At 36.1% G+C, this 22796-nt stretch overlaps 2 protein-coding genes and 1 long non-coding RNA gene across 3 annotated transcripts in view; all 3 read left to right on the forward strand.

The window, feature by feature from the left end:
• Nucleotides 1-20748, forward strand: part of LOC136810325 (collagen alpha-1(II) chain-like) — an 85015-nt gene extending 64267 nt beyond the window's left edge. Inside the window, exons 39-67 of the mRNA XM_067066883.1 lie at nucleotides 158-211; nucleotides 606-659; nucleotides 1409-1462; nucleotides 1757-1810; nucleotides 2256-2309; nucleotides 2500-2553; nucleotides 6619-6672; nucleotides 6982-7089; nucleotides 7320-7373; nucleotides 7538-7591; nucleotides 7942-7995; nucleotides 8241-8348; nucleotides 8645-8698; nucleotides 8887-8994; nucleotides 9634-9687; nucleotides 10321-10377; nucleotides 10967-11020; nucleotides 11306-11359; nucleotides 12357-12410; nucleotides 13066-13119; nucleotides 13881-13898; nucleotides 14105-14122; nucleotides 14319-14408; nucleotides 15495-15545; nucleotides 15837-15969; nucleotides 16490-16599; nucleotides 17075-17137; nucleotides 19828-20022; nucleotides 20611-20748. Of these exons, the coding sequence (XP_066922984.1) occupies nucleotides 158-211; nucleotides 606-659; nucleotides 1409-1462; nucleotides 1757-1810; nucleotides 2256-2309; nucleotides 2500-2553; nucleotides 6619-6672; nucleotides 6982-7089; nucleotides 7320-7373; nucleotides 7538-7591; nucleotides 7942-7995; nucleotides 8241-8348; nucleotides 8645-8698; nucleotides 8887-8994; nucleotides 9634-9687; nucleotides 10321-10377; nucleotides 10967-11020; nucleotides 11306-11359; nucleotides 12357-12410; nucleotides 13066-13119; nucleotides 13881-13898; nucleotides 14105-14122; nucleotides 14319-14408; nucleotides 15495-15545; nucleotides 15837-15969; nucleotides 16490-16599; nucleotides 17075-17137; nucleotides 19828-20022; nucleotides 20611-20748 (2061 nt within the window). The remainder of the gene's footprint in view (nucleotides 1-157; nucleotides 212-605; nucleotides 660-1408; nucleotides 1463-1756; nucleotides 1811-2255; nucleotides 2310-2499; nucleotides 2554-6618; nucleotides 6673-6981; nucleotides 7090-7319; nucleotides 7374-7537; nucleotides 7592-7941; nucleotides 7996-8240; nucleotides 8349-8644; nucleotides 8699-8886; nucleotides 8995-9633; nucleotides 9688-10320; nucleotides 10378-10966; nucleotides 11021-11305; nucleotides 11360-12356; nucleotides 12411-13065; nucleotides 13120-13880; nucleotides 13899-14104; nucleotides 14123-14318; nucleotides 14409-15494; nucleotides 15546-15836; nucleotides 15970-16489; nucleotides 16600-17074; nucleotides 17138-19827; nucleotides 20023-20610) is intronic.
• Nucleotides 4137-5813, forward strand: LOC136810226 (uncharacterized). Its single transcript, XR_010847076.1, has 2 exons — nucleotides 4137-4478; nucleotides 5286-5813. It is a non-coding gene; the product is annotated as an uncharacterized lncRNA (long non-coding RNA).
• LOC136810327 (collagen alpha-1(II) chain-like) lies at nucleotides 5865-20748 on the forward strand. Its single transcript, XM_067066885.1, has 24 exons — nucleotides 5865-6008; nucleotides 6619-6672; nucleotides 6982-7089; nucleotides 7320-7373; nucleotides 7538-7591; nucleotides 7942-7995; nucleotides 8241-8348; nucleotides 8645-8698; nucleotides 8887-8994; nucleotides 9634-9687; nucleotides 10321-10377; nucleotides 10967-11020; nucleotides 11306-11359; nucleotides 12357-12410; nucleotides 13066-13119; nucleotides 13881-13898; nucleotides 14105-14122; nucleotides 14319-14408; nucleotides 15495-15545; nucleotides 15837-15969; nucleotides 16490-16599; nucleotides 17075-17137; nucleotides 19828-20022; nucleotides 20611-20748. Exons 1-24 carry the CDS (start codon nucleotides 5865-5867, stop codon nucleotides 20746-20748), a joined length of 1881 nt encoding a protein of 626 aa, XP_066922986.1.
• Nucleotides 20749-22796: the final 2048 nt, after the last annotated feature.

Here is a 22796-nt window from a genome sequence, read left to right on the forward strand (position 1 = left end):
CATATTAGGTTTCATTTATATTTTGAAAATCTTAATTCTATATGATGAATTAGGTGATATTTACGAGTAAATCTTTGATGTTCTCAAAATGTGATATTTTTAACGTTACAAACAAATGCAACCCGATTAATCAGCAATGAACACATTGTTTCTTCAGGGGGATGCTGGATTGCCAGGAAAACCAGGACGAAATGGCCTGACCGGAATGCAGGTACTATATTATTTTGAATCTTTTTCTATGAGAAACAAACCATTGCATAGCCGACATAAAAATTGTGCATAGGGTGGTGATTTGTGTCCATGGGTATTGAATTTGCAATAGCTGATTGCAAAAAAACGTATCAGGGGTGTGAAATCGAAGTGCATGGATAGGGGTTTATCATTGAATGTATCCTTCAACTACGTCCCATAAACGTAGATTTTCCGGAAGAGCCTACTATTTTTTCTTTGATGTATATATTGTTCAAATTTCTCTCTGTTTAATATTGGAAGGAATGGGTACGTAAAACTTTTCAGGAGGTAAAAGACTTAGAAATGTCATAAGCATAAAGATTACGTGATGATCTGAATCATATAAGCTTTCTCATTCTTGTGCTTTCTATCAGGGTCAACAAGGAAACAGAGGTCCAAAAGGAAAAGATGGCTTCACAGGACAAAAGGTAACTACAGTTGACGCTCTCATATTCGACATTCCATTATTCGATCCGCTCCATTATTCGATAATATTTAAAGTCGTCGTCAACAAGAAACACTCATAAACGATGCTCTACTGTTCGATACACTCCCTTCTTTGATGGAAACTCAATTCCCCTTGAAAATCGAATTAGAGAGCGTCAACTGTACTTTATTGGCCAAAACTTAGCCGGCCCTGATTTTAGTCGGCCTTAATTATTAGTCGGCCCTAATTTTAGTCACCTCGTCAAAATTTAGTCAGTAAGGGCCGGCTAATAATTAAGTTTTGGCCATTTCTAAATTTTTAGTCGGCGCAAATTTTAGTCGGCCCAAATTTTTTTAGTCGGCCCTAATTTTAGTCGCAAAGCAAAAATTTAGTTACTTTGGCCGATAAGGTATCAGGCTGATAGACGAAATTGATTTCTAAAAAGGCTAATCAGTGAAACTAAATCCAGAAAATATACCGCGATTTTCTTAATTTGTGGAATTAAGTAGTTTTCCTTGAATTTGATCATTGAACATTCTGCTTTTTGGTATCCCGTCTGATATACAAATAATGAGTCATTAGAATGACGTGGTTTTCGGACCTAAAAATTTAATATTTTTTCGTAATACTATTAGTTTAAAATTCGCACCATGTTCATCTAAAATTTTGCGAGTGAAAAATTTATCCAAGATAGATATTCAAAAATCATAATCTTGGAAACCCCTTGCACTTTTCTCTTCATGATTTTAGGGCTTGCGTGGTGATCAAGGGAAACGAGGAGCTGATGGAGAACGCGGTGGAATGGTAAGTAGCACACGACGTTGTTTCAACGTTCATCCGAAGTCATCGTGTGGATGTTATTGATGTTTTAACGACGTCTTTGAGTCTACTGTGTTACGTCCTTATTAAAGGAATGCTCTACAGACATGTAGCGATTTTGTCGGCTGATTTTGGCAATTTCCTTGAAAATTTGCTTGTAAATATACCTGTTTTTTTTTCATTTCGTCTCTACTGCTTTTGTGCCTCGATGTAGTGAGAATTCACATTATTCTATCAAACTATCAACCGCCAATTTACCATACTTTACTTGATTTTTAGGGCAGACGTGGAACTCCAGGAGGAAACGGACCTCAAGGAGCAATGGGTGAAAGGGTAACCAATAGACCTTATTGGAGTTTTTGATTTTTCTAAAAAAGCGATGCATGGTGGGATTGTTTCGGGAGTATTACAATAGAATTCCATCGATGAATTCTTAGAGATTTCTAATTCTAATTTCTAATCCCACAATGCATCGTTTTTTTAGTAAAATCAAAAACTCCGATAGGATCTATTTTCTCAATATATTTTGATTCTAAATTTGTAATGTCTGCCTTTTCAACAGCCTGTAAAACATTATCTTTCGTTACCAGTGTATTAAATAAAAGGTCAACTAATTTTTCTCTCTCTTTACAAAATACATTTTTTATCAGAAATCTCGAAAAATCACTATAAATTATTTGCTAAAAAAAAGAGCACAACCGCGAAAATCAGTTCCATTATTTGTTGGTAATTTCTTTGCGCACTACTATTGTTAAATTAATGTTTCATTGTTCTACAGGGTCCGAAAGGTGGTATCGGAAAGAAAGGTTTCAGAGGCGTTCCTGGAGAAATGGTAATAGAACGTTAAACCTTCTTAGACTTAGTTTTGTTCACAGATACAGTGTAAAAAATGATTTTTAAACCTTAAAAAGTCTAGGCTATGACAAATTTGCATTACTAATGGTTTAACCCCCCCCCCGCCCATTTTAGAATGTTGTTTCTATTTCATAACAAAGCATTTTTGAAATATTTTTTCTTTCCAGGGTCCTATTGGTTTTCAAGGACAAGCTGGCTTGCTTGGAAATGAGGGAGTACAAGTAAGTATCACGATAATGACAATGTTCAGTTTCATTTGGTATACCGGTTTGTATTTCATGCAGCCCCTTTTTCCCTAGTTATATGCTGACATTTCAACTTATTAGCTACGCGACATACCAAATAGCCTGATTCCAACAGTCAGGTACCGTTAGGTTTGATCTAAAGAGGGCCCGAATGGTGAAGCTTTTCTTGGTTGTGTCCGTGTGTACACCCAATATCTTGACTTTTTGTCACCTTGAAAACACTCCACAACAACAACACAATGGTCTCGGTTCTGCAGGGTTAAATAACGCCGACTGTCTTGATCTGTGGACGTGGGTGTAACGACTCAAAGTAGACGTCGTTACTGCATGATATTATTGGCCCAGCAGCGCAGCGTAGTGGGCCTTTCATCTGCACAGTGCCCGTTTGTTAGTTACGCAAAGCAATTAGGCGGTGTTCCGCGAGAGTACATATATTTTCCAGGCTAAACTCAGCGCTATAATGTAGCGGGATCGACAGGGATCGTCTGTCGGCTAGCATACAATATCTATCCTCTAGCAAAGCCGAGCAAAGCCATATGTTGATATATGGCTGAAGACCGTATCTTGTTATTGTCTGTATTTCGTATAGTCTACCACCTACATATGACATAGACTATCTTCAACTCAACGTGGAGTGTACAACGTGATCTCTTTTTCTCTCAAAGACTGAGAAGTAAAGAGTTCAAGAAGTAAAGAGGATAAATCAAGATTTTACTGTCACTGACTGCTGCTGCCATTCATAAAGGTAAATCTCTATTGTGTGTGCTCCAGTAGTATCATAAGAATGTTGGCCTTTAGCAACAAGACACTAGCTTTCGGTCGGTCGGTCGGTCGAAATACAAAAAATCTGCAAGGTTAATTCTCAAATTAAGGGCTAGGTAGGAGGGGTAAGAATCAGGCAATTCCACTTACAAAAAATGCAGCGCAGGTCACTATCGCGGGTTGTTTGGCGTCTGCTTTGATTTTGAAAACAGCTATTCTATCTATCTCTATCAGTCGGGTCGGTCGGTCGATACTCGAAACCAGACGATCTCAATCGAACAAAACCGATGATCGGTTCAAAAAACTGCTGAGCCAAGTTGCCATTATTTTGCTATTTTGGCGTTTCATCAAGATTTTGAAAGATCAAAACAAACGGTCCGGCAAATATCCGTTTAAAAACGAACCCGTACGGCCCTACCATCTCTTTAAAAGTGCGCTTCTTTGATTTTTATAATTATGGAGATAATTATTTTGCTCGCATAATGAATAATGAAAACTTGGCCGCATCGAATTCTGAAGATCGCCATTACGATAAACATATCATTAAATTCCATCAGCCTTACCCCAATTTTCGGATTAGTTTGTTGTTCGATTGCGTTCGATTGGGTTACGATTGCATTCGATTCAATCACTCAAACGAAAATCTCAATCAAACGAATCAAATATTACCTAGAATTCGGTTGTTGGATTGAGATTTGATTGCGTTCGACAATTTAATTTCAATTCCGTTCGATTAAGATCGTCTGGTCGAAATGGAGAAAAAAATTTTACTTGAGGTAAACTTGAATTCACCAATTTCAGTTCTAACCAAAATTGATTCTTGCCGTCAATCATTAAAAAAAGTTAATATAGTAGAAAGGAAAGATTTGCCTGGCCATTCACCAAAATTTGTGCTCACGAAGATAAAAATTTTTGCTGACTTTAGTTGTTTGCCAAAATAAGTTCTCGCCAAAAAATGTTCCCTTAAAGGTATTACTCCAGGTCATGCCTAATGATTGTACTTTTTGTTAATAAGAATCATATTTGTTTTTCTTTTTGTACAGTTTTGGACCATCTATCATCCATATACATCAAGACTGTTATCGTACATCATATCCAGACTGATTGGTTCCACTGATTGATTGATGCCCAATCTTAAGGTGAGTTTGAATTTGATTTTCTTCAGGATTTAAAAGGCTTGGTAACCTAATGACTTAAGTGAAAAATCAAGTTGTGTATTACTATTTACTGCAAAATCTTTGTGAGGTTGGGGGAAGCGTGGTAAAGAGAAGCTCATTGTTGGTTATAGTCTAGAGAAGGATTTTTTTTTTTGATTCGTAATTTTTTGTCCTTTTTGTTTAAAACTTTTAAAGGGATGACCAGATAAAATATGAAAATTGGCTAAAAGATTCTTTCCACGGTCCTTAGTAAGCCCTCCAAATATTTTTGAGAAATGATATTCCAGATTCGAGATATGACAATTAGAAATCTCAGTTTTTCGTACTTCACACGTACCTCATGTTGAAATTCTATTGTTTTCCAGCAGAAATTAAAAATTACAAACCTAAATATTTCGACTTTGAAAAACAAGTAGCCTGTAAAATTTGGAGGTTTTGCTAAGGACTATGGAAGGAATCTTTGGGCTGAATTTTATTTTGTATCTGGTTATCCCTTTAAGGTAGCTGCCCTGGAAATGAGATTTTCACTTGTATTTGTAAAACATCATGATCAGATTTCATCTCGGGTTCTTTATGTTGTGTGAAAAAATTGTGACCTATAAATGCCTGCACGCCTCAATTTTCAACAAAAAGCAAGTATCTTCCTAACGGGTGGACATAATTATGAAAGTCTTCCAAAACTTGGAACAAGCTTACGCTGCACTTGAGCTTTACGATTTATGAACATGGTAGTATACTCCAGTTGAACGCGACTGTTTGGGTAATTTCGTTTTTGTTTTTATTTTTCAGGGTTCATCAAAGTCCACATCATTCAGTGTATAGCTACTCTGGTCAATCTGGATTTATATATACAAAGCTAACTTGGATTTACACAGTTAACTCTGATTTAAAGGATTCCCCTCGATTCACTTGGCTCACCAGAATACACTTGGAATACTTTGTTATACTCAGTTTATTTGGTTTTACACGGCTCAATTGATACTACTCGGCTCACTTGATATTACTCGGCTCACTTGATATTACTCGGCTAACTTGATAATACTCGGCTCACTTGATACTACTCGGCTAGCTTGATATTACTCGGCTAGCTTGATATTACTCAGCTAACTTGACACTACTCAGCTAACTTGATATTACTCGGCTAACTTGATAGTACTCGACTCACTTGATTTAATTAACTTGTGTTTCATTTGGGTAACTCAGATTTCCGAGGCTAACCCGGAATTTATGATTTTTTTTTACATTTCATTGCCACTTACTTGCTCAGCTTTTTTAATTTGTTAAAAAACAATAGGCTATTAAAATAAATATACATTATATTTGAGACTGACGTATTTATCATTTTTTTTACATTCCCCTTTTCAAAACATGATACCAATCGAAGCATCCCGTAGTTCAATCGGCAACTTTAACGGGACAAGGCAATATGATCTCCGCTCAATTTATTGTCATTTAGTAGTCAACTCTTCTATTTCAAGCAAAACTTCAAAACTTTCTTTGTCTGTGGTCATGGTAGAACTCTCCATATCAGACTACTTGTGAAATAGTGACGGGAGATTTTTTTACTATCTTTACAAAGTGATAATCAATTTTGCAAACGAAGGGTACAATTTTCCCTGCAAAAAAAGGGGGGTGGGGTGAAATAGTGAAGGAACATTTTTTTAGTAACATTAAAAAGTGACAATGTCTATATATATTTCATGTTAAAAACTGCTATTGATATTTACATATTCAGGAACTCTTACTCCTTACACAGCCCCTTGGGAATGCAAATTGGGTCGTCCAGTTGTTTGATCATCGATCCCTACAATGTGAAAAAAAAAACAGTAGACTCCCGGTTATTCGAAGCCCCAAGGGGGATAAGAATTTACTTCGAATAACTGAAAAATTCGTTTTAAGATTAATCAATCAATTCGTTTTAATCAATCTACTGTAAGTCATAAGATAAAACAAAAGCGGAAATTATAGAAAAATCATAATTTTGCGCAAGTATCCTTGTATTTTGTCTCTATTACAGATTTTTTTTAGCTGGGCCTTCACGCCCTTGGGCGCCTTGTTCTATATAACTTTACTTGTCTCTAAGGTTGACTGATAAACGATATTTTTGTTTTATTTGTTTCAGGGTCCACCAGGAATCTATGGAGCCATGGGATCCAGGGGAATACCAGGAACAAATGTAAGAAAACATGTTTTCCAAGGCTCATAGTCTTCTAATCAACTGCTAAAAAGAGTGGTTGCATACCGTATTTCTCTATGATCTTTTTAAAAGTGTTTTTTGATTAAACTCAGAGGCCTTTTGACATAGATGTTCTAAAATTTATAATGTGTGCTTCCCTCTAAAGAGAACCGTTATTCTCTGTTTCATGGATCGGGGTAGTTATTTGCTATTTACACTCATATTTTTTTGTCAATTCAGTTATATAATGGAATTTGACATTCGAGATTCTAAGCAAGCTATATTTATTTCAATGTCATCTTTTTCCAGGGTGAGAAAGGATTCCCAGGACTTGCAGGATTACCAGGTTCTCGAGGTGAACCAGGGCCGCGTGGTAATCCTGGATTACCTGGTCTGATAGGTGTCAAAGGGTATAAGGTATGACTTTTCTAACTATTCTTTATAGCTTTTTTAATCTCTTCAAATTTTATTACGATACTTTTAAGTATTTTAAATCTCTAGTGCTTTTGCATTTAAATATCGAATTGACATCAAGGCATCACAAATCATCGCAAATCATCGCGTCTAATCCAAAAAGCCTCCAATTCCCGGCTGATTTGTCTGTCAGTTCATTTCCTTCATTGTTGTGTTTTTCTTCTTTTCTCCAGGGAGATCCAGGAGATCGAGGGCCACGTGGAAGAAAAGGAGAGGCAGGAATAAGAGTGAGTTTACGCTTGCTGGATTTAAGACGCAAGTATAATCACAAAAAAAATTTCAAGATTTTCTATATTTAAAAGAACCGAAAATACACTTGAACATAAAAAAGATAGTGGTGTTTAATGCATGACTTGCTAGTGGAAATACTGATAATTTTTCGTTCATTTAGGGTGAAGATGGACAAGCAGGAGAATGGGGAGATAATGGTGATACTGGTAAACAGGTACATAGACCATAAAAATATTATCCATAAAAATTCCATAATATCAATTTGCCTTGTTAATTCGAACGAGTTTATTAAAATTTTTGGTTTTTAGGAGGGGTGTCTATTCGAAAGATTTCAGTATTCTTGTTGTCAGTGAGCTCTCAAAGTTGAAAAAAATTTTCTCCTGGTGAATTTCTACTTACCGTGTTAAATTTGTCCCGTATGTGTGTTATATCGAATTTCAAAGGTTTTCAAGCGACTCTGGTACAGTTTTCTTAGTAATTTAGATACTTTTAGAGAAATTTTCAGTTACTTTATTTGGTTTAACTGTTAGATGCAATTGCTGTGAGTCTCTTTCTTATTGGTAGGGTGAAAGAGGTCCTACTGGTGAAATGGGTATCATTGGAGATATTGGTGTCATGGTAACAATTTAAAAATTACAATTTTATCTTTTTTATCAACTTTAGTAGGAAAGCATTTCCAAATTAACTTTTCTGTTTTTAATATCATCTAGGGACAAATTACCTTGAGTGTATTATTTTCAAACTAAAATTACTTGATATTTTGATCATGTCAATTTTAACGAGTATTTTATTTATAAACGCTAGGCCTAGAGACTTTGCTTTCTGATAATTTGAATTATTTGGAGTTAAAAATATCATTTTAGGGTCAAACTGGTGATGATGGAAGACCAGGTCCCCGTGGACCCCGTGGTGAAGAAGGGGAAGCAGGGACCCCTGGTACTGGCGCTGAAGATGGTGTCACTGGGCCCATGGTCAGTATTTTTCTAATTTTAATGTCTTTTCAGTGGCAATCAAAGGACTCTATGCTTCCAAAGGTTAAAATAATTCATAACCTTGCGAGACTGACATTTTCAAGGTGGGAGCAGGGGTTTATTAAAGAAGAACCCCTTCCCCACTATACTGAAATATAATTCTCTATAGGTCGCCTTCATGATAATAATTTGTAAACGATACTTCAGAAAAAGAAAGAATATCGAAAATGTATGTAAAAAATTCTTTTTAGTGCTTTAGTTCAACTGTTAATCCAAACGTTTGTTTACCTTTTTAGGGACCACCTGGAAAAGATGGAAACGATGGACCATTTGGACCGATTGGAATACATGTAAGTTACACCTCGTCCGTGCCACAAACCGGGTGAGACTCCCTAACCATCAAAAAGGGTCCTAAAATTGTAAAAATCCCCCCCGGAGAGAAGTTGTTTTTTTTAATTTTACTAACTGCTCATTTCGTAGACTCCCAAATCAACTCTTTGATTTCATTTAATAATTGATTCATTCATTTATTCACTAGGGTGAAAAAGGAATAGCAGGAACAGACGGAGGTCCGGGCCCTAATGGACGACAAGGAGATTCCGGACGCAGGGGTACATCCGGAAAACCTGGAACTCCTGGCATGATGGTGAGGGCTTATTATTAATTTGAAACATTATTTCGATCTGTTCAAGAATGAGTTGTGCACATTTTAATGAATTATTTTTCTGATTCGATTTCTAGATTCTAATTAATCACATAATAAACAGTACCAACACGTGCTTATTAGCTTACTAGTGAGAATGACTTAATAAGTATATCTCAGTTTTGGTCAAAATGCAAGAATAGGCACGAACTTTTGGAGATCACTAAAATTGTTGATTCGGTTTAAGTGTACACTCTTTTTGTTATCATGTAGAAACTACACTCTCAAGTGAATAAGTCTTATTTGATGACATGGCTTTCACATGATAGAAAAAAGTGCACACATAAAGTGAGCGAATTCTAAAGCCCTTTACAGAGCAAATTCATGATATTCATGACGTAATTTTTTCTACGGAAAGACCCCGGTTTTTGCCAGTAGTGGCAAATTTTATACAAGTTTTGTCTAGTTTAAATTTGCCACTGCTGGCTAAAACTGGGGTATTTCCGTAGAAAACATTACGTCATGAATATCATGAATTAAAGAATATTGAAATAACTACAAATATATGTATATATGGGTGACTTGGCTCAGCATGATATGTTAATGATATTCATTTTTAACAAGTTTTCTTCATTTTCTCAGGGAATGAAAGGAGCTAAAGGAAGCCCTGGTGTACAAGGTGATCGAGGTGCAGAGGTATGGATATTCTTCAATACACGTTTTTTTATTGAATAAGAACAAACTATATGAGGCTTCCATGGCCAGAATATTAAGAATAAGTTAAGAACAATTTAAGGCTTTACAGGATCGAACACACCCGATTTCTTAGATAATTGCACAAAAATACTCTTACAAACGGTGAAATAAGAACATTTTCAGAACATTTTTTAGGCATAAAACTCAAAAAGTTAAAAACATATAAATAATTTTTGACGTTCTTATAAAAAGAATGTACACCCATAAAGTGTCACTGACGACTGTATCTAACATCATAGTGAGATCTCTGGTGCCTTTTCCTACTTAATCTGTCAGAATTTTCAGAGTTTCTGTGCGAAATTTCAAAGCAATTTCAAGTACCGTTGGTCCCTTTTAATCTTTTTAAACATGATCACATTAAAGAGGCAACCGTGGTAGAGCTTGTTTATCAGTTTTGCCTGTAACGTCTATCTTGAGCCATAAAAAATTAAGACCTAATTTGCGCACCCATTCCTTCTTCCTTCGAACTAAACGTGCGGGTTGTGCCACGCAAAAGATGCCACGTAACCTAAGTGCTGGCCTCCTTCTAAAACAAATAAATGTGTTACCCGCTGATCTGATTTTTTGCTTCAGGGTGATACTGGGCCACCAGGCCAAGGTCGCGGTGGATATGGTTCACCAGGTCCACAGGTGATGAATACATTTCTATTCTAAAGGTTATTCTTCTGTTCCTCTGGAACGCTCTGGAAATGTTTCTCCCTATGTTGGATAAGCTCCACGCATCCCCCTGATATGTTTTGATATAGGTAACGAGCATCGTGTATAAAATTCTCGTTCGAGAGTTACCCCCCATCTTTGTGCTTTTGAGTTTTAGAAAATCGATTAGCTTGATTAGACAACTAATGTTTAATATGAGAGATCTTTAAATTTCATTTCATTTGAATTAAAACTTTCAATCGCTAGGAGTTAATACAATCATTTCTGAACCTTTTTGAGAAAGTTGAAACTGGTTGAATAAAACTTTCAATGGCTAGGAGTTAATACAATCATTTCTGAACCTTTTTGAGAAAGTTGAAACAAGCTACCCCAAATTTGGGGTAACTCTAGGACGGGAATTTTATGCACGATTATCATCCCTTATATGAAAACATATTAGAAGGGGTGCGTGCAGCCTGTATGTTTGATGGATCTCCAGAATTCTTGGAAAAAGGCATTATCTTATGTGAAATCGATATAAAAGTTTCTACGTTTTCAAAATTGAGAATTCTTTTCTTTTCAGGGTGAAACAGGAGACTTTGGACCCGAAGGAACCAAAGGAATGCCAGGTGAAAAGGTAATAAAGTCTTACTATGATTTTCTCGTTCAGAATTTAAGATAAAGAATTGTATTTGTATTTGTATTTTGTAAGATTATTTTGCGAATTTACGGGAATAGATCTGGATTTCTCTATAGGGTATGTTTTTTTTTATTTCTTGATTTTCTTGAATGATTGTAAATTGAAATTCAATTAGAATTTTTTTACTATACTTGTGATCATGGTGTAAAGAAGACACCGAGACGTCAAGAAATTAAATTAAGATTAAATTTTCAATTTTCACTTTCATCATAAAATCTTTAGGGTGTAATTGGCTTCAAAGGTGATGTTGGCGCTAAAGGTGTCCCAGGCCCAAATGTAAGTAAAATTGTTGATCGTTCGCCACAAAAAGGTTAGGGGGTAGGACCTTATGAGTTGGAAGGATATCCCGGGGGTACAAGGTTAAAAGCATAGATATCCTCAACCCTCCTATATCCACTGTTTCAGATCGGATATCCAGAGGCCATCTAGGGGGCTGTGAAACTCGAAAAATGCATATCTTAAACATGGGGTACTGAAAATTCCTGGAAGAGCCCATTTAGATTATCAGATTGTGGTTAGAGTGTTATTTGATTAGGTTGGACAACACTGAAAAAAAAAACTTCTAACTCCTCAACATTATTCAAATTATCGAAAGCACTATTCTAAGAACTGTATAAGCAACACCTGTTGCCCTAATGTCGCAAATGCACGGTTAATTTGTCACCTACCGTCGTTTGCATAAGATTCCCATTTCCGCATTAAGATTCATTTGTCACTTTTCCAGCGGAAAAAGACCAGAACTTCGGGTAGTTGAAAAATAAACTCCGGAGAGTTAGACAGTTTCGTGAGTAAACGCAACTTTTCCGTACCGAAACAAACCCTTTCCAATCTCATGCCGGTTATCCCGGGAAAAAATTTGGATGAGTTTCGGTAAAGTAAGAAGAACCTTAGTGTGTGAATGGGAAGCTTATGCAAAACGACGGTATCCCGGGGGAGGGGTACTTAGGCAAAAATGGTGGTTGCTGGGTATGTGCGGACGGTAAGGGTCGGTTTCTTCACCTTCAAAGAGCCTTTCAAAGTTTCTCTAAGGGTCGAAAAAAACAGAAAAATTTAAATCAGTCTCTCTAAGGGTCGAAAAATTCATGATTTTTTGGAAATTTATTTTGAAAAAGTCTCTCTAAGGTTCACCTTTTCAGCACAAATCAGTCTCTCTAAGGATCGGTTTTTGGAGGTTCAACCGGCACATACCCCTCATCCACCAACACTACTAACCCCCCAGGGACGGTATCTTTACCATTCTAAGCAGAATTATTTTCTCTTTGTTTCGTCTTAGGGTGATTATGGGGCGTCAGGAATGCCCGGACCACGTGGTTTCCTTGGACGGACTGTAAGTACGAATTTATTTTTAAAAGCTGGAAAAGAATAAGGGAAGGAGTAAAAACCAAATTCTCTCCCTCGACTGAAAAAAGGACAAGTATAAAAGTCTGTTTCAAGTTTTACACTTTTACATATTTTTCTCTTATTTTTATGGATCCTTTAAAATTAAAACAGGATTAAAATGTCAATTTATCATGGATGAAAAAAATACCGCGTGCTTTTGGCTTCATTTCTTACTTTTGCAAAAGTTCCTACCTTGAAACTAACTGAAAACTTATCTCGTACGAAAACCTTTATCGCTGGTTGATTACCATCAAAGTCGTAATATTTAAGAAAAAAAGGGAAGTTTCCACTAAATCTTTTAGCCACATACGATTTGGAAACGCTCTAACCATGCTCTAACTTAGGTTTGAGGTGTAGAGTTTTAAAACTATGGGTTTTAACGCTAGACTTAAAATTTTAGAGCCTTAGGATCTGAGGATCTAGAAGTTTAAAAATGGTATAATAAGGCTCAAAATATAGCCTGAAAGTTTGTGGAGTCGATTTGAAATATTCGACCAGATCGTCCAAATTTCGAAAAATGAGAAAATAACCAAAATTCGCCATTGTTGCGTTAGGTGCACAGGAGTTGTTTTTGTTAACTTATGATTGTTTGATGTTTTCAGGGAGTCAAAGGTTACCATGGTGATGATGGTTTACCTGGGGAAGAGGGAGAAAAGGTGACTATTTTATTATTCACGAGTGCCCCCCCCCCAACAGTCAAAAAAATTCATTTATTTTGTTCTAATAGTCGGTTTTTAGTATATAGTTGTATTATTTTAGGATTTAGAGGTACAATTACCAACCCCCTCGCGAAAACCTTTGAGAATCGGATCTTTAAAGTTAGGGGGAGTATTATCAAGGTAGGTAAGATCATTATCGGGGTGACACCCCTTCACAAATGCAGAGGTAAACGTCACCTGTCCAATATAATGTTTTGGAGTAAGATATAGACCGACCAAGTGAAATTACTACCTATGAACTTTGTCCGGGGGAGAGGGTGCTACTGTCTTAAATTTAACGTTGCCCAAAGGACGAGTGCCTTAATGTGTCTAGGCTGCGCGTATCACCAGAATTGATTTTGATACAGAAGATGCGTATCGTGTATGAAATTCCCGTCCGAGAGTTACCCCAATTTTGGGGTAACCTGTTTCAATTTTCTTAAAAAACTTCAGAAATCCAATGATTGTATTAACTTCTAGCCATTCAAAGTTTTAATTAAAATTTATGAAATCTCTCTCATACAAAACTTACTAATTAAGCTAATCAAGTTTCTAAAACTCAAAAACACAAAGACGGGGTAACTACTCTCGGACGGAATGGGGATGATACGCATCCCTTAGATCAAAACATATCAGAGGGGATAGGTGCAGCCTATGCAGTCGGCAGCGATTGTACCATCCATGGCTTGTTACTAAAATGAATTTTCTTGTCTTTTCAGGGATTCAAAGGAATTGCAGTATGTAGATTTTGTTTATATAAAAAGCTTTTTAAAGTTCTAAATTTTGAATTTTGTAGATTAGAATCTCGAGTGTGAATGACTGATTTATATCAAAATAATTGTTTAAGATAGTCTTACTGGTCATCGTAAAATAAAGTTACTATTAAATATTTTTTTATAATTTTGTTGCAATGAATTTAACTTTCTTTTTCTATCAATTTCAGGGAATTCGAGGCGAAGAGGTAAATTAATGATTATATTAGTTGAATGCCAAAACTCTTAATACAAAAAATATTTAGAAATCATATTAGCATTAAGCTTGATCTCAAATTTATAATCACTTTGTTTTCTTTTTCGTTATAGGGGATATGTATGAGATTTTATTGAAGATATTCTATTCCTCTTTCATTATTTCATATTCTTTTTTAACCTCTTTAGGGCCAACCAGGCTTCCAAGGACAGAGAGGAAACCGAGGGCAACCTGGGCCACCAGGTCCTCGAGGTGCCCCGCCAATTGAAAGTTTGATTGTAAGCACTGTTCTCTAACTATTTGACTGGATCGGGCTACCCGTTCATCGAGGAAGGGTGTCTAGATTTAAGAGCTGACTAGTCCGCCATCTTGTTTTCAATTCTGGTCGTCAACAGCACAACTTGAATGTTTTGAAATTCAAACGTTCGAAAATCTAAAGTAAATTGGAAAACAACATGTTGGACTAGTCGACTTCAAAACTGTATACACTTCCACGGGAAATCTGTGAGCAGTTAGTGTAGCTAGTGAAAACACCCAAGATTTTTCGGGGTGGTACAGGCTAGTTAAAATTTTAGACGAACAATAGCGAGTTTATTTATCTAACTCTAGCAACTGAAACAATTGACAATAACCTGCAAGATAGGGGAAGTCTAAAGAGCTTGCTCGCCGTTTTACTCAGTCAGGATCCAAAACATTGATGATAATCAAGATACATAAAATCTCCATAAGGCTATTTTAGCATGCTAGACAACAAGTTGTAGTTTATACAAACTCATACTATCCCATTACAATGCTCTTATTATCGTATAACACCCGTATTACTGTATTAGACATAAATGACTCCGTTTACCATAACGTTTAAAAAGGGGTCAAGCTGGAGTTTTTACAAGTTCTTTGATGACTCTGTTGGTCGTTAAATGTTGAGACAAACGATTTTATTACTTTTTATAAAGAACGCGTCATCCCTTTTGTTTAAAAATAACCAATCAATTAAGCTTCTTGTAAAAACTCCAAGCCATCTCTTAAAAAGGTGTACTCTAAAAATCAAAGAAGTTTATTTCCACGTGTCTGTGAAAAGCCTTACAATTAAGAATACCCTTTGCTAGTTTGTAAGTAAGTTTGCGACCGCAGTCGAGGGTGACCCAAAGGCTTTTTCTCTAGCTGTTTACCCGAAGGTAGGGGAGGGCGCCACTCCTTTTCCTGGATTTCTATTTTTACCCTTGATCCGCCTCTTAAGTTGCTAAGCATAGATGTGACCCGGCTGGGGATCGAACCCACAACCTTGCGCTCCGTAGCAGGATGCTCTAGCTTCATGCTACGGCCGCTTTGCTAGCTTGACTAATGTTCACGTTTGAATGTTTTAGCCAAGCAGCTCATGGAGAGATTATTACAAGGAGAATCCTAACCAGTTCTACGTAAGTTTTTTATTTACCCCATAATGATTTTATGGCTGACTTCCACTTGGCTTGCAGATGTAGAAAACATTCTATTACATCTAATCTAATACAATACAACTTGCATAACTGTCTTAGACAAGCCCCGGGTCCCTTCTAGGAGTGATCCCAATATGTTCTACCACACTTGTATATAGCATTCCTGAAATATACTTTAGAATACATATAATAAGGTGGAAGGCTCACTCTGTGTCAATTTCTTGTCTCCCGCCCACTAGCGTTTATCATCAGTCCTAAATCTTTTGATTTTAGCGAGCAGTTGCAGGGGACTATTTATCTTACCTCAGAGAAGAAGTCGATGATTTGCAATATCCACGTGGTACACGCGATAATTCTGCATTGAATTGTCAAGAACTATTGGATAATCGAAATGATATTCAAAATGGTGAGAAGTTATGCCTAGTTTTATAACTACCAAGGGAAAAAATTTGGCGGGAAGAAACTTTTGCGGATTCACTTGAAATCTGCCAAATTTATTCATTACATCCATGCACGATTCATGCAACTGCCAAATCAAATTCCCTTTGTTTGTGACTCCTTTTTGAGGAAAAATGGCCTCATTTTTTGGGAATTTGGCTTTTACATTGAGTCCTGATGTCTAATCTCTCCCTTGAAATAAAATTAAAGCTTTTTCTAATGGCTTTTTCCAGGTTTCTCCCTATTTCCTTCAGATATATACAGTAGACTCTCGCTTATTCGAACTACTATTATTCGAATCTTTCTATAATTCGAACTTATTCTCGGTCCAGGTCAAGGATAAACCGTTTTAATATACTTTCGATCTCTCGCTAATTCGAACAAATAATATTCCCTTTTCGAGTTCGAATTAGCAAGAGTCAACTGTGAAGGATGTCCTCGATGACAGTAGAATAGGGATTACGTTATTGTTACTCTTCTCGTTTTAGGTCATTATTGGATCGATCCAAATCGAGGTTGTGCTTGGGATGCTTTTGAAACGAAATGTCTTTTCAAAGGAGATGCTGGCTACACTTGTATAAAGCCTCAACCCAAAACGGTATATATATTTTTAACTATCTTTTCTATCGAATCTAATTTCTTGGTCGGTTTTTGGTTTTTGGTATCCTCGAGGCTCGACACAGATTGTCTAAAATTCCTCGAACTTTTATTTTGTAGACACTTCACTCTACATCCCTTCTCCTTCCATAGTATACCGATATAACCGAAAGAATCTATTTTCATTGTTTTCTTCATTTTTTAATTGATTTGTTTGACATTTGCAAACCAAAGAAAGAATGTCACTTGTCCGACTTGTCTGACTTGTCAAAGAGCGTCTAGAATCGATTATGAGACGGCGCATTTTAGAATAGCATTTTATTTGCTTAATTCATTACTTCAGTGGCTATCAAAATTCTTTATTAGGAAATCTTTGACACCCATCATTCAATCATCCAATTAATCATCTTAAAATTATTCGGTTAATTTCAATCAAACATTTTTTTTGATTTGTTTTTCTTGACATTGTTTTATAGGTGCATCTCCGGAAATTTGGCATAACCAGACACCAGGAAATGGTCTTGTCCAAATTTGTGAAGGTAAAGTGATAAACGCCCTTTTGTCGTGAATTACATGTCTTTTTCTTGTAAGCAAGTCTTTGCTCCTGGTTGTCCTGGGCTCGGCATATGCTTACAATTCCCTTATAGTCTGGCAGAAATAAAAGTTGACCTGGAAAAAAATTCCGCGTAAACTTTCTTGGTATCGTTGGAAGCGGAATTTTACGAGGTTTAACATACTCAGAGCCTCACGTTGAGGCCTTTGGGGAAAAAAATTGGTGAAATAAAACACTTAGGACCCATTTTCGATATAAAATGCCTTGAAAAGTGCTACCCTTGCAATGGTAGGTGTCTTTCAAAACACTCAAATATGTATACCCCTGTCTCAAAAATCTGGGGGGGGGGATTTCCCAACCACAAGCAATTAAACAGTGTTATCCATGATATGAAATGGGTCAAGTGCAAGGCGAAAGCCCTTGGGCAAAACCAAAAGTTTTCCCCAAGGGCCTCATCATGAGGCTCTGAGTATGATAATCTACATAAAATTTCGCTTCCAACGGTACCAAGAAAGTCTACGCGGAATTTTTTTCTACGTTCACCCCTATTTTGTTGTATTTCGGCCAGACTATTATCAGTCCTTTAATTCTTCAAACACATTTATCAGTATCTATATATGCTTTTAAAAGAAAAGAACATTTACCTTTAAAGCCATGGCTAGGCATAGACTTCTGGGTAATATCTAGGATATCCGGGAAAGTAATTTTGCCTTACGTAATTGTCTGGAAGCCTTCACTCAAAAACGACTCTTGTCCATATTTCTGATGAACATTATCCTTAGATTCTCGCTCTTTGTCCTGATTTCATAAATTAAATTGATTTTGTGTACATTTTTCTATGAAAGTGTTCTGGGGTCAAATAAATTTCAAATTCTTCTATCTTCTATTGAGAGATATGCGTTGATTGGCCAAACTACTTGGTATAGATGTTTAGCTTTCAAATATACCCCTGTGTCACACGAGAACCCCGCCAAACTGGAAAATCTGGCCAAAATTTCGTACCCAGTAGGGAAATACCCTTCAGCTCCACTTGGAAATTAACTTTCATTCCATCCCCATGTAAAAAATTCAATACAAAAAATTGCAGTCCGAAACCATCCCCTGTGGATTTTTTAGCTTGGAACGATAGAATTTCTATCCCCATTGGGATTTTTATCCCAACTGCGGGAAAAGGTTCCACCGGAGCTGTGATACAGGGGAGTTTGAGTGGGTTTTAGCGTTTTTTTACGATGGAGTTATTCGTAATAACCTCATTTTCATTGTAACTTCCCGAAGGGGCAATCAAGTTACAAACCTGTTGCTTCAACAATGAAATTTCTTGTCGCTGATGTTCAATTCTATACTACAAATATCATTTAAGTTTATCTGGAAAGAGACCCGGCAATTATTATTATCGTCCTTGTATGATCCTTTTTAGATTCCTTGGTTTTCTATCCTCATTATTTTCTTCTCTGCTTTGCTATAAAAGCCATTTTACAGGTAGTTTGTTGCACGAACGAACGCTCTCGCTTAACTCGACATTTGTTTTGATGCGATTTTAATGACTATTGTGGTTAGACCGTGGAGCCATATTAATATAATTTTTTTAATGTGATACGTTATAAATATGTTGCGTAATTCAAATTGTCAATTTCACATGATATTTCTTCAAGTCAAATGATTCATTACGCTAGGTTGCCAAGTTGATGATTTAAAATAGCTTCACATCTTTTCCGCTTACGCTTAAACCAGTTATTACCAAGGAACCTGGAGACTAGGTATGGAGAATATCGGCTATGTGCAGGCCGGTTTAAATTGTACCAAAAAAGCAACTTAGAGCTTGAAGTGATTGAAGAAAGAATGTTAATATTCCAATAGTTTTCCACCTTAAGAGAGAGTTTTAATTGCTGTCCGTGGTTTTCATACTCCTTAGAGAGCACCCTAGTGAGTGAGAATTCTGACCTTCGTAGACTATTTATACTTTTCTTGTTACTAAGCCCTTCGAGGGACTGGGGAAGGAATAAACCCAGCACCTGTTTTTGCCAGGGATTTTTCCGGACAAGGTTTCATAGAAATGCAATAAAATTCAGGCGTGGTTTTAAAATAGAGAATAAATTCAGCTCAAGCCATTGTGTAATTCTAAAATATTCATATCATTATAATCAACATCTTATCAATATCAAATGATGCATTCTTTCGTCTGGGCCCACGAAAGTAGGTGGAGCTTCGTGTGGGAAGGTTAAATTCTAAACTATTAACTGGAAATTATTCTAAATTATTTTAGAGACCACATAAGTCTCTTTTCTTACCGCTGTTAATACAGGATAGTACTCTTCTTATTTTGTTTTGCTAATATTATGGAAACCTTTTTTGGACCTACCTGGAGGTCCTATAGATTAACCATTGTCCGTTCGTTCGTTAGTTCGTTCGTCCGTTCGTCTGTTACAAGCTTTTCTCAAGATTGGCTTAGAAAGATGCAAAATGGAGATACCGATGATGTGATAGCATAGGATTGAAACCAAAAAGTGCGATTGCAGCGCGCTTATTTCTTATCGACTTAAGAGTGGCTTAAAATCATCATTTTCTTTACCGTTTTAGAAATCTGAGGCTTAGAGTGTTCTCAATTTGTTCTTAGATTATGGTCTCGCGTTTTTATAGAATTATTCTTATAAAAATCTATGACTTTTTTGTTTTCAGGTCAAAGCATCAGTACGCCGTCCGCAATTAAATTTCGTCCGATTGTTAGCATCAGACGGTTATCAAGATGTGACGTTAAGATGTTTCAGACCACTCTACAATATCAAGAACTTCTCGTTTGTTGGTCACAATAAGATCGAGATAAATGGACGTGATAGAACACAAGTCAAGATTATCGCAAATTCCTGCAGGAGGGTAAGAGTTTTCTTCTCACATATTAAATCTAGACTATACTCTATCTGATATAAGACAGTTAATATCCAATTAAAAACAATCATTTTTGTTAACTCCGACTTTTGAAAAATCGCTGTAATCATTTTTAAGGGTAGGGTGTTTGTTTCTTCCGCTATTTTTGTTATCGTTCTAGACTACTTTCGAACGTGTCGCATGCGGTTGCGTCCACTGACCTTATATATATCTCTGGACAAAACTATATCCGCCATCTTTGATCGAAGTTTTTTTCAATTGGTACCCGTAAAGAAGCCATTGCAGTGTTAAAAAATTAACGTTTAACGGCGCTACATCAGCAAAAGTTTTCGAGGGAAAGTAGATCTAGCGCTCTCGATGCATTTACACCGCTATTGAGAAGTGCAACCATTAGGCCACCACTTTTCAAAGAACTCCGATCAAAGATTTTGCTTGGCCGAGATTGAGAAGCTTGGTCCAGGGTATATAAAGGCCAGCGGTTGCGTCCCGCGAAATATGTTACGGATCCAAAGTGTTGGCTCCCTACTATTAGTCAACAAGAAACTAAAACTCTCAAATCTTCCTTTTTCCCCATAGGCAAACAAGAGACGACTAGGGAGAATCACTTTCCGTATATTCACTGACGGTAATTTGAATTTGTTCCCTATAAAAGATGTTCGGATCCGATACGAGGCTATTGACGCTATACAATTTGGCGATGCATGCTTTGCTTAATGTAACAGATGTAACAGAATTCTGATAAAAATTTTGAAAATACTTTAAGATGATTTTTTGAGTTTTAGAATAATTTTTAGTCGTTTTTCTGACTCGTAACGAATGTTGCTTTAAAGTTCAAGTAAACGTTTTCAAATTATTTCAATGACTTATAACACTTCAAAAATCTTTAATTGATTGATCAGGGCTTACAATAATCATTTTTAAAAAATATTTGATAATATTAGTAGCTTGGTAGAAATAATGGAGCAATGAACCGCCTATCTAGTGTTGCCTAAAATGTGCGGCGGCGAAGATTTGAGCTATCCAGCGAGCTTTAAACCAATAATATAGTTCCTTCTAGTTGCACAGATTCCTTTATACGGTTTAATTTTTGGACCAGCTTAATTCCTTCTCAAAGTTATTATATATATGACTATAATTACATTTTATTTTATATTTTTGATAGATTTTTTTAAAATATATTTTCGAGACTTTTTTATACGCTTTTACAATATAGATTATTTTTATACAGTATAATTTTCTATCAAAAAACTATATTTATTAGAGATCGTTCCGGAAATATTAACGTGTTTTTTTTTTCAATTGACTCCGTAAACGGTTCTGTCAAAGAGACGTGTATGGGAATTAGCCGTATTACTACAGTGGAGCCGCTAAGTGCCCATACACAACGTTGTTTCGATGTTCATCTAACGTTTTATTGGCGTTGTGGACATTGTATAAACGTTGAAAAAACGTTGTGTACCAGCTGGGTGACGGACATTATTAGTGGAACGGATTCCTAGTTTTACCCTTGATGTCTATAAATTAGATTGGCAAAATAGGATTTAGACTACTCCGTGCAAAAAAATGTTTAGACCGCTAAATGGAGGTGTTTGCTACTTCAGTGCCCGCCTTTTGGCTTTTGAGACTTTTTTTAAGGATTTGACTAGTAAAGAGCCAAAAAAAATATTTTGTCTACTAATCAGAGGTAATTTTAGATTATACTGTACCACAAGTAACACATGGTTCGGTTTGCAATGCCTTTTGTTTGGCCCTCCATTGCGTTGAAAGTTTTGACATTGAGACTTTTATTTTTATCTTTTCAGTAATAACTAAACATTAATAAGTATATTGCTGACAACTTCATTCTTGGCAAGGTTGAGCTAAACACACAAGCAGGTATCATTTTGTTTTTTTTCCATGTGTGTCATCTTTAGATCCTTACATCCTAGATCCATCTTCGTATCTACCTAAAATTAAAATTGGAATGAATACCCGGGGGTGGGGTACTAGATTTAGGGGATGACAGAGCCAAAGTTCGAAAATCGACCCTCTAAGAGACTGAATTTCAACGTTTTTGTGACCCTTCGAGAGACTATTTTTCCTATTTTTAGCTCAAAATTACTAGATTTTCTGACCCTCCGAGGAAGTTGCTTTTTTATATTTTTAATTTTGAGACCCTTTCAGAGAGTTAATTGCTAGTTAATATTGGTGATTATAGGTTAGGTGAAATCATCAACAAGTTCCTTAGTTGCGACTACCATTTTTGAGTCACAAGTTGACTATCTTTTTAACGAAAATTGCTATGGAGATGTCCTCCATTCCAGTTATTTAGAGTTCAGTAGATTTATCTCTAGCTCCTTACAAATTCTTCCTCTAGATTGGTATAGCTGGTGAAAATAAATACTGAAACTTGATATTAAAGAAACTTCAGACCAAAGTTCTGGTAAGTGAATTTTTAGTACTTTATAACTTTTATTTCAGCATGGGGTTTCAGCTCATTTTTTAAGTAATTCTTTTCTAAATTAGATTTTAATATCCTATTGGTTTCGTTGGAAAGATATTCTTAGGATGTTTCTTTTTTGGTTTCATATAAAAGGGGACAAATATTTGATACTGGTTCAGTTATATTGGTATATTAAATTGTTTAAAATTGTGCTTAAATGCCATTTCTATATTTTTCTGACAAAAAATGAAAATTTTTTTTCTTCTTTCATTCATTCCTTTTGAGGATAAATCATGTCTTTATATGTGATGAAAACTGAGTTCTCTTACAAACGATAAAC

The sequence above is a fragment of the Clytia hemisphaerica genome, unplaced genomic scaffold, assembly GCF_902728285.1.
Source record: "Clytia hemisphaerica strain Z4C2 unplaced genomic scaffold, Clytia hemisphaerica genome assembly, whole genome shotgun sequence".
NCBI classification, from domain to species: Eukaryota; Metazoa; Cnidaria; class Hydrozoa; order Leptothecata; family Clytiidae; genus Clytia; species Clytia hemisphaerica.